General features: G+C 42.9%; 1 protein-coding gene across 9 annotated transcripts in view; it reads right to left on the reverse strand.

Moving 5' to 3' along the window:
• Window positions 1–8,447, reverse strand: part of PBX1 (PBX homeobox 1) — a 125,350-nt gene extending 116,903 nt beyond the window's left edge. For 8 of the 9 annotated variants that reach the window (XM_069967577.1, XM_069967575.1, XM_069967578.1 and 5 more), the window contains exon 1: window positions 3,430–3,968. In XM_069967577.1, the coding sequence (XP_069823678.1) occupies window positions 3,430–3,620 (191 nt within the window). In that variant the 5' untranslated portion in view covers window positions 3,621–3,968. Of the gene's footprint in view, window positions 1–3,429; window positions 3,969–8,359 lie in introns of those variants that run through there. The other variant, XM_069967581.1, reaches the window with a different exon arrangement.
• Between the last annotated feature and the right edge of the window lie 2,594 nt (window positions 8,448–11,041).

Here is an 11,041-nt window from a genome sequence, read left to right on the forward strand (position 1 = left end):
ACCGTTTGTGGCATGGGTGTCATGTAATAAACGCTACCTGATATTTCTTGTATTCTATAATACACAGCCCCCATGATGCCTTGCACCCGGCTATCCTTAAGCTGCAGTGCCAGCTGGGTATACATCATCTACCCTGGCACGGACGCTTCCGGCCTGGCGGCAAAGTTGACCTCTGTGACGATGTACTAAAACTTTATGGCGCCCCGTATTGTGTACATTCGTGGGTCGCATAGACTTTATTTGGGGTAAATTCCTACTAAATCCATCTCTCCCCTAGATTGGGGGTAGGGAACCTTGGTTCTGCAGCTGTTGCATAACTACAACTCCCATCATGCCTGGACAGCCAAAGCTAAAGCTTTGGCTGTCCAGGCATGATGGGAGTTGTAGTTTTGCAACAGCTGAAGAAAGGTTCCCCCATCCCTGTTCTAGATCCTAGCAGGTAACTACAATGTACAAAGTCACTGACATATGGAACTATTTAGGTCTAGGTCATTACGAAACTATGTGCCTGGAGGTGGTACGGTCCAGTGGAGGGGTAGATTGTCAGCTCTGTGAGTCCGGACTGTACTAAGTGTATAGAGGCGTGAACCGACAAAAAGAAGGGAAAATGGAATATAAATCCTGCAGCGGTGACCTAATAGAGTGAGAGGTGGGAAAGTGGGAAAAAGTTACAGATGAGGACTCCCCCCCCCCCCCCAATGTCTGGGAAAAAGAAACCTAAGTTCATGTTTGATGTAATTATTGGCTGTAGAGGGATGATGGGAGTTGTAGTTTAGCACCCAAGTTCATGTTTGATGTAATTATTGGCTGTAGAGGGATGATGGGAGTTGTAGTTTAGCACCCAAGTTCATGTTTGATGTAATTATTGGCTGTAGAGGGATGATGGGAGTTGTAGTTTAGCACCCAAGTTCATGTTTGATGTAATTATTGGCTGTAGAGGGATGATGGGAGTTGTAGTTTAGCACCCAAGTTCATGTTTGATGTAATTATTGGCTGTAGAGGGATGATGGGAGTTGTAGTTTAGCTGCAGGTTTGTGTCAGATACAACTTTCAGACTTTTTAGGACACTACTGCATCCCAACCAACGACTCCTCAGCTACTGCAAAACTACAACTCCCATCATGGCCGCAGTTGCCGTTTTGCAACAGCTGTAAAGTGCAGCTCAAAACTTCTGGCTTGAGACAGAACTCCTGTTATCCAGTGTTCCCCAAACCTGTGGCGCTCCAGCTGTTGAAAAACCACAACTCCCATCATGCCCGGACAGCCACAGCATGATGGGACAGGTTCTTCTATAAACTGCAGATCCAGATGTTGCTACAGATTTCAATATTTTTCCCAGCATGTTGGGAGTTGTAGTTACAAAATGTCAAGGCATCTCATACTTTTTATGGTCAAGGCCATTCGGGACAGGACCAGTGTGCCCCAAACTAGTGACTCTTCAGCTGTAGCAGAACTACAACTCCCATCATGATGGCTGTTTGTGTAGGACGCTATTTTTTTTTTAAAACTTCTCCCAATATAATTGGGAGTTGTAGTTCTTCTACATTCCGGATGTTTAGGTCATATGTAAATTCTCTAAATTTCTCCTATCATGATGGGAGCTGTAGTTTTTGAAATCTCTGTAAAAACTGCAGGTCCCAGATGTTAGGATGCAAATATCTAAAACAGGGATGTCAAACTCCAGCTGTTGCAAAACTACAATTCCCATCATGCCTGGACAGCCAAAGCTTTAGCTTTGGCTGTCCAGGCATGATGGGAATTGTAGTTTTAAAACAGCTGGGGGCCTGAGTTTGACACGTCTGATCTAAAAGGTCTCAGACTTTGCAAAACTCCTCTAAAAGTACTGGATCTCCAACTTTCCCATCACTACTACATCTCCCATCATGACCCGACAGCTGCAGCTCCAGATGTTTGTGCAAATTGTTGCGTATTTTTTTTAAGAATTCTCTTACAACCATGGGAGTTGTAGTTTGGCAACAGCTATAAAAAGTAGGTGAGTCTTAGACACTTTTTTTTTTTATTTCCACAATGAGAGTTGTAGTTTCTCAGAGGTCAGGATAAAATTCTCGTATACATCTCAAACTTTTTAGAGTGCAGATTGCTCGCAACTCTTGTTGGCAAACTACAACTCCCATCAAGCCCCTAAATTCAAACAGCTCTGATATCTACAAGTCTCTAAGTTTATTTTGGATTGTTTCTTCTTTTTCTAGATTTTTCTGGTCAGAGTGAGAGTTGTAGTTTTGTGTAATATATATATATATATACTTATTTAATGCTAGATGCAATTGTTTTAAAAACTCCCCCCCCCCCCCCCCAAAAGGTCAGGATTAGGATTTTTTTTTTTGTGCAACAGCTGTAAAGTGCAGATCCGGATGTTTGAACGCAAACGTCTCAGACCTGTTAGGGTGCTCTGACAATCTGTTGCATAAAACTACAACTCCCATCATGCCCCTTGAGTCGGAGTTTGGCAATAGCAGTGATAACCGCAGGCCAATGGGTAATGATTTTTTTTTTCTTTTATTTTCCCCATCATAATGATGAGAGTTCTAGTTTTGCAACAGCCAAATATATATATATATATATATATACATACATATACACATTTTTAATATATAAATATATATATATATATATATATATATATATATATATTTAAAAAAAAATCTATATATTATATATATATATAATATATAATATATATTTTTTTAAATATATACATACATACATATTTGGCTGTTGCAAAACTAGAACTAGATGTATTTAATGTGTGTGTGTTAGATGCAATTTAAAAAAAAAATATTCTAAATTTCCCTTATCACTATGAGCGTTGTAGTTTTGCAAAAAAAAAAAAAAAAAATTTTTTTTTAAGAAATTATGAAAGGTTGGATGCAATTAAAAAAAAAAAAACCTTAAAGATTGTAAGTAATTTTTGCAAACTGTAGGATGCAAATGTTTCTCACTTTTCAGGGTGCACTGGCAATCAGTTGCAAAAAAAACTACAACTCCTATCATGCCCTGCCCTGCCTTTGGCTGTCAGGGCATGATGGGAGTTGTAGTTTTTGCAAGAATTTAAAAAAAAAAAAAAAAAAAAAAACAATCCCCCTGAGAGTGTGCATGTGCAGGTGTCATGCCCGCTCACTCACCTGGCCTGTGCTAGTTTTGCAAAAAAAATTAAAAATAAATGTAATGTAAATAAATTATGAAATATTGGATGCAATTCTGAAAGGTTTTAAGTGTAATTTTTGCAACAGCTGTAAAGTGTGGGATGCAACGGTCTCACTTTTTAGGGTGCACTGGCAATCAGTTGCAAAAACTACAACTCCCATCATGCCCTGACAGCCTTCGGCTGTCAGGGCATGATGGGAGTTGTAGTTTTTGCAAAAATTAAGAAAAACCGACTAATCAGCCGCCCGTGCAGGTGTCACTCACCTGGCCTGTGCTTCGTCCAGACTCTGGTCAGTGATGGTCATGATTTGCTGTAATATATCCCCGATGTCCTGCTTCCTGCCCCCCTCCCCCTCGCTGGCCCCGGTGCCGTCCTGCATGTGCTGGGACAGGCTGGGGTGTCCGGGCATCCCCACCCCGGGGTGGCTGTGCATCAGCCTGGGCTGCTCATCCATCTCCAGGCGGCAGCAGGGAACTCTTATTGTTCTTCCCCTCTCTCCTGCCTTTGTTGTGGCTCCCTCCTTTAAATCCCAGGGCGCACGAATCCGTCCAGATCCGGACAAGTCCAGCAGACCAGGAAGAATACGGATCCCAGGCGGCGGCGGCGGAGGAGAGGAAGAAGGAGGCGGGCGGCGCAGCAGCGGCGGGGCCCCCGGAGGCTCTCCCGGAGGGTGGGGTCTGGACCGGAGCGGGGAAGTTGCACGCAGCTCGGTGTCCTGCTTTGTTCGGTGTTCAGACTCAGCTTCTCCCTCCCTCCCGCGTCTATCCCTCTCTCCTCTAGAGCTGACACACAGCACAGAATGGAGACTCGGCTCCCGCCCCTCCTGAACGCTCATTGGCTGAGGCGCGGAGCGCGACCACGCCCACCTCGCCTACGGATTGGTGGATAGGCGGGTCACGCCCCTCCCCCCTCTTTCCTCTTGTCAATCACTGAGGTTCAGAGGTGGAGAATGTGAGAGAGAGAGAGAAGAGAGGAGGAAGGTGCCGACGGCTTAAAGGGGAACGAGCCGGGGACGACGGCAACTTCTTAGGCTGCATTCACACGTTCAGTGTTTTTCCCGGTCCGTGATTGTGGTCCGGCAGCTACCTCCGTGATCCGTGCAAAACAGTCCATTTGTCCGTTTTTTCCACGGATCTGTCTTACAGCATTTTAAATGACATTGATTACATCACATCCGTGAAAAACGCGGATCTCATTGATTTCTATGGGGAATCCTTTCCGTGCATCCGTTCCGAGTAATGACATGTCCTATTTTTTTAACGGAACGGATCACGGAACATCTGAATAGCCCCATAGAAAGCAATGGGCTGTAAAATTGTCCGTGCGCACGGATCCGTGAGCACGGACAACTTCCCGGAACGTGTGAATGCAGCCTTACAGGACTGGGTCCTAATATTAGGCCGCTGTTCACACGTTCATGAGCGTTTTTCTTTAGTTAGATGATAGGATCTGTTAGGCTAGGTTCACACTGCGTTTTCAGCATCCGTTTAACCCTTTGAGGACCAGGCCCAAAATGACCCAGTGGACCGCGCAAATTTTGATCTTTGCGCTTTCGTTTTTCCCTCCTCCCCTTCTAAGAGCTCCAGCACTCTCAGTTTTCTATCTACAGGGCCATGTAAGTGCTTGTTTGTTACAGGAATAGTTGTACTTTGTAATGGCGTCTTTCATTCTCCCATAACATGTATGATGGAATCCCAAATATATTATTTATGAAGATATAAATAGGTGAAATCGTAAGAAAGAATGCAATATGGTAACGTTTGGGGGGTTCCTGTGTCTACGTAATGCACTATATGGTAACAGCGACATGATACAATTATTCTATAGGTCAGTCCGAACACAACCATATGCAGGTTACACAAATTCTCTAATGTTATATATATATATTTTTTATGAAATCCTTTTTTTTGGCAATTAAATATTAATAAAATGGGCCAATTGTGACGCTTATAACGGTTTTATTTTTTCACCTATGAGGCTGTTTGGGGTGTCATTTTTTCCGCCATGATCTCTTGTTTTTATTAATACCATATTTGTGAAGATCGGACGTTTTGATCACTTTTTATAGATTTTTTTTAATATATAATGTAACATAAAATCGGTAATCCGCACACTTTTTCCCCTCTTTTCGTGTACGCCGTTCACCGATCACAATGACGCTTGTTATATTTTAATAGATCAGACAATCACGCACGCTACGGTATATTATATGTTTATCTATTTATTTATTTTTATATATTTTATTTATATAATAGGAAAGGGGGGTGATTTCAACTTTTATTGGGGGAGGGGCTTTGGGGTAGTGTATTGGTGTTTTGAACTTTTTTTTTTTTTTACACATTTGAAGTCTCTTTGGGGGACTTGTACATACATTAGTTTGATTTCTACACTGATGATTGCTATGCCGGAGCGCACTTCATAGCGGGAGAAACACCCAGGACGTAGAGTTACGTCATGGGTCGTCTGGGGACAGACTTCCATGGCGTAACTATACGTCCGGGGTCGTCTAGGGGTTAACAGATCCGTTTTTTTGCAAAAAACGGATTGTAAAAAACTAATGCATTTGTGTGCATCCGTTTTTGATCCGTTTTTCCATTGACTTCCATTATAAAAAAAAAAAACAGATCAAAACGGATGCGTTTTTTTTTTTTTGACGTACAATAAAGTACTGCATTACTTTTTCGACCGTTAAAAAAAAACGGATCCGTTAAACGGATGCTGAAAACGCAGTGTGAACCCAGCCTTATCAGTCCCTTTTTTGGAAAGATAGTCCCTACTTTTGACTAGTTAAAAGATCTGCACAGTTAAGGCTGGGTTCACACTACGTTTTTGTAATCAGATGAAAAACAGATGGAAAAACCGGATGCAACTGTGTGCATCCATTTTTCCATTGACTTCCATTATAAAAAAAAACGAATCAATTTTTTTTTTGACGGACACAAAAACGTGGTCACCCACGTTTTTGTGCTCGTAAAAAAAAAACGGATCCGTTTTGATCAGTTTTTTTTTTTCTATAATGAAAGTCAATGGAAAAAGGGATGCACACAGTTGCATCCGTTTTTTCATCCTTTTTTTGTAAAAAATAAAGGATTGCAAAAGCGTAGTGTGAACCCAACCTTACAGCGTTCACACCTGAGCGTTTTTTTTTTTTTTAATGAAGACACGATTTAAAGGGGTATTCCCATCTCAGCTAATATAATATTATAGTATAAACTCCTCAAGTTAAAGGGGTACTCCAGAAATAGTTTTCTTTTGTTTCAAGTCAACTGGTGCCAGAAAGGTATACAGATTTGTAATATACTTCTATTTCAAAATCTCCAGTCTTCCAGTACTTATCAGCTGCTGTATGTCCTACATGAAGTGGTGTATTCTTTCCAGTCTGACACAGTGCTCTCTGCTGCCACCTCTGTCCATGTCAGGAACAAATCCCCATAGAAAACCTCTCCTGCTCTGGACAGTTCCTGACATGGACAGAGGTGGCAGCAGAGAGCCCTGTGTCAGACTGGAAAGATTACACCACTTCCTGCAGCACATACAGCAGCTGATAAGTACTTGATGACTTTTTTATTTAGCTTTCTGAAACCAGTTGATATGAAACACAAAGATTTTTGCTGGATAACCCCTTTAAGTGAAGAATTTCAAGCGGAGTCCGTTTGTCGGGTTCCACTTAAAGTTCCGCCTGTCCCATTGACTCAATGTGATTTCTAAAGCGCAATCTGCAATCCTCTAAAAGAATTGACATGTTACAGTGAAGTACTATGTTGCAGATACAGCCTGCCAGGGACTTGTTTACATCAGCCGTCTCAGAAGGGAGGGGGGAGGAGGGGGAGACAGAGAAAAAAGCTCACACACAGATTTTTGTGTCTTCATCAGAAAGTAGCAGCTTAGAACTGGGGGAAGGAGACTGAATAGATAATAACAAGCATGGAAGGATATACATGCAGGATATACAGCAGCTGATAAGTACTGGAAGACTGGAGATTTTTAATTAGCAGTAATTTACAAATCTGTGGAACTTTCTGGCACCAGTTGGTTTTGAAAAAAAAAAAAAACACTGGAGTTCCCCTTTAAATATTTTTAATATTAAATTAAACAAACTTGTCTTCTCCCGTTAGGCTGCTCTTTCCCTCACATTGTTGACAATTTATTTTCTAGATGACCAACCACCACTCTGCTCTAAAAGCAGTGCACTGGCTGGTGCATATATAGCTATAATGTGGATGTAGTGAGATCTAGAGTATTTATACTGTATGTAGTGCAGCTATATATAACCAGCTAGACCACTGCTTTTAGAGCAGAGTGGTGGTCGGTCACCTAGACAACAGGTGTCAAAAATGGGAGGAAAAGAGCAGCATATCGGGAGAAGACTAATTAATTTACTTACAAAAACATTTAACTTGACGCGTTCTACCAGTATAACTATACTAGCTGAGATGGGAATATCCCTTTAAGTAATTTAGGATTAACAGATTGTATTCTGTTATAGGAAAAGCAGTTTCCTTTTTAGGAAATACAGTCCCTACTTTGTCCAGAGAAAAGCACATTGACCTCTGCTTAGGTCACAGAGCATGCTCACCACACTCTCCGATAGAGGTCGGCTGCAGGCTGCTGTGGTCCATGTGGCCGGGGGTCAGTGATTGGAAAATATAAATGGATAAGGCTGGGTTCACACTGCGTTTTTAGCATACGTTTAACGGATCCGTTTTTTTTAACGGACAAAGAAAATAGTGTCAGCAACGTTTTTGTGTCCGTCAAAAAAACGGATCCGTTTTGATCCGTTTTTTTATAATGGAAGTCAATGGAAAAACGGATCAAAACGGATGCACACAAATTCTTCCGTTTTTGCAATCCGTTTTTCATCCGTTTCTAAAAAAAATAAAAAAAACGGGTAAAAAAACTGATTGCAAAAATGCAGTGTGAACCCAGCCTAAAAGGGAAATATTATGTATCTGTTTCTGCTGGTAAGAAATCTAATTTCAATGATATGATCCATTCTGGTGCATGCTGGAACACACATCCTTAAAGGGCGTTTTTAACCTTAAAGGGTTTCACGAAGAAAACTAGCCCTATAGTGATGCAAAATGTTAAATGAAAAAAAAAAATATTTCAAGGTTACATGACTATTTCTGAGAATGTATGGTTTGAGAGATACAGACTCACTAATCCTCCCATGTATCTGCTTTGTTTTATAACCTGTTGCTATGGTTACGGCCCGCCAGGCATCCATTAGGGTGGGTCACTCATGCTCAGTTCAGTTGCAGTCACATGATCTCCCCCCATTACTACTGACCGGTTTTCATGCAAGGGGGATTGTGGGAAAGTGTCTGCACTGTTGCCTGGCAACCACAGGGTCACAGTTCAGAGAGGAAACTAAATAAACACTATGGGGGAGATTTATCACACATGGTGTAAAGTCAAACTGGCTCAGTCGCCCCTAGCAACCAATCAGATTCCAGTTTTCATGCCTCACAGACTCTGGAAAATGAAAGGTGGAATCTGATTGGTTGCTAGGGGCGACTGAGCTAGTTTCACTTTACACCATGGCTGATAAATCTCCCCCTATACTTTCTCGTCCCCGTGCCCCCACAGCGCAGCGTCACCGCTCATGCCTTCCCCCATTGTTCTCCTGTACTTCCCGCTCCTGTGATGTCACACCCTGAAATACCTGCTCAGCCAATCAGTGACTGAGTCGGGACATTTCTTCAGTCACTGACTGGCTGAGTGGGTGACATCTCAGGACCGGGAAGTACAGAAGAACAATTGGGGTGCCGTGAGCAGTGATGCTGCGCTGCAGGGGGTACCGAGGCAGGTAACTATAGCTTCTTTATTATGTTGCCACTAGCCTTCCCAGATCTGGATTTTTATATTATGGCGGAGTTCTGTTTTAAGAATTTTTTATGTGATGTTTTCTCCAATTTTCCACTTATATTTTAAGGGTACAAACTCACTGGGTGGATCCGCAGCAAGACCTGCTGTGGATCCCTGCCCTGTGCACATATGGGCAGACAAACTCGCACCAGGATGTACATCCCGCTGTGAGTTTGTCCGCAGCCCGCCCCGTTAACACCCCCCGGCCGCCAGAGCCTATACGTCACCTGGTCCCGCTCTGGCTTGCTTCGAAGATTCCCGGCAAGTCCTGCTCGGCCAATCAGTGCGCTGCCCCGCCTAGGTGATGCATAGGTGATGTATAGGCTTCGGTGGCCAGGGGGTTAACGGGGCGGGCTGCAGACAAACTTGCAGCGGGATGTGCTTCCTGCTGCGAGTTTGTCTGCCCATATGTGCACAGGGCAGGGATCCACGGGATCCGCCCAGTGAGTTTGTACCCTAAAGGAATCCTGTAATCTTGCAGTTTTCATTCTCACCACTAAGCCTAAAACTTAACAGAGACTTCCTGCTCTGCCCGTGATAATAAGGAGGAGTCTGCTGCAACGTGATCTGCACAGCATTACAGCAATTGGTGACGTCAGTAGCTAAAATAAGACAATAGATGAAGCTCACAGCTCAGCCCCCCCCCCTCCCTGTGGAACAATCTCTTTAAAGGTCACAGAACATTCCCAGTAACTTTTACCACTCATGCCAATAGGTCAGCTCCTGTCTATTGTAGCCAATGGAGGTTGCTGTAAAGCACAGGTGTCAGATTTGTAGCTGTCCAGCTGGATTTAACAACCTGTAAGCGATTCGACAGCCCCTTAACATGTAAAATCGTGTGTTTTTTCCTGCTTTTTTTAGGCTCAGCCTATAAATAGGCTCTGTGCTAAGCTGCGGAAACCACTGCCTCCCCCTAAATAATTTATGTGACAGAAACAGCATGTGTGATATTGTAGAATAAGAGATTTGTTTTGATTTCCATGTCATTTGCATCTTGTTACAGGTTACGGACAGATCGTCCAGATGTCTATACATAATATTTATTGCACCTTATGGGATCCGCTTCACACTATGTGGATTGTTCAGCGGCAGAGCGCAAAACCATGAAGTGGTGGAATAATCCTTATTGTTATTATTTAATACTATTATTGGAGGTGAGGTTAATATGCCAATGATTACAGGTGTTTGTATTAGGCCAGTTCCCCCGATGCTTCAGGCAACGTAATATATATATATATCCATCCGGGAGAGTCCCCAGAAGACCAGTTTCCCCTGTTTTTGTACATACTTGCACCACTTCTTAAAGAGCCAGTGCACACCAGTTCTTTCCCCACCAATTTCCCTAGACTATTTAAAGGGGTTATCCAGCGCTACAAAAACATGGCCACTTTCCCCCTACTGTTGTCTCCAGTTTGGGTGGGGTTTCAAACTCAGTTCCATTGAAGTAAATGGAGTTTAATTGCAAACCACACCTGAACTGGAGTCAAGAAAGGGGGAAAAGTGGCCATGTTTTTGTAGCACTGGATAACCCCTTTAAGGATCTTTCTACCATTGTTCCCTGTCTTAGCAATAAGGTTCCTATGTTCCAATTCCTGCATAAGTCATTTTCTGTTTCAGTATACTTGATCTACTCATCCAGTTGTTGCCTGTCCTGATCTCCTGACCATCTTTTGCAGATAGAACTCTGCCTGCTCCGACTTTGGACCATCCACCACATTACAACTCTGCCTGCCCTGTCCTTGGCCCATTTGTCACATTAGAACTCCACCTGCTCTCACCTCAGCTCATAAACTGTAGTAATAGAATGCCTACTCTGCCCTTAGCTTATCCACAATATATTGACAGAACTCCGCCTATTCCAACCTTGGCCCATCCACTGTATTGATCGAACTCTGCCTGCTCCGACCTTGGCCCATCCACCCTTTTGATAGAACTCTGCCTGCTCCGTATTAGGACCATCAACCACATTGGAACTCCACCTGCTCTGACCTCAGCTCATCAACTATA

This window comes from Dendropsophus ebraccatus, chromosome 4 (genome assembly GCF_027789765.1).
Source record: "Dendropsophus ebraccatus isolate aDenEbr1 chromosome 4, aDenEbr1.pat, whole genome shotgun sequence".
Lineage (NCBI taxonomy): Eukaryota > Metazoa > Chordata > Amphibia > Anura > Hylidae > Dendropsophus > Dendropsophus ebraccatus.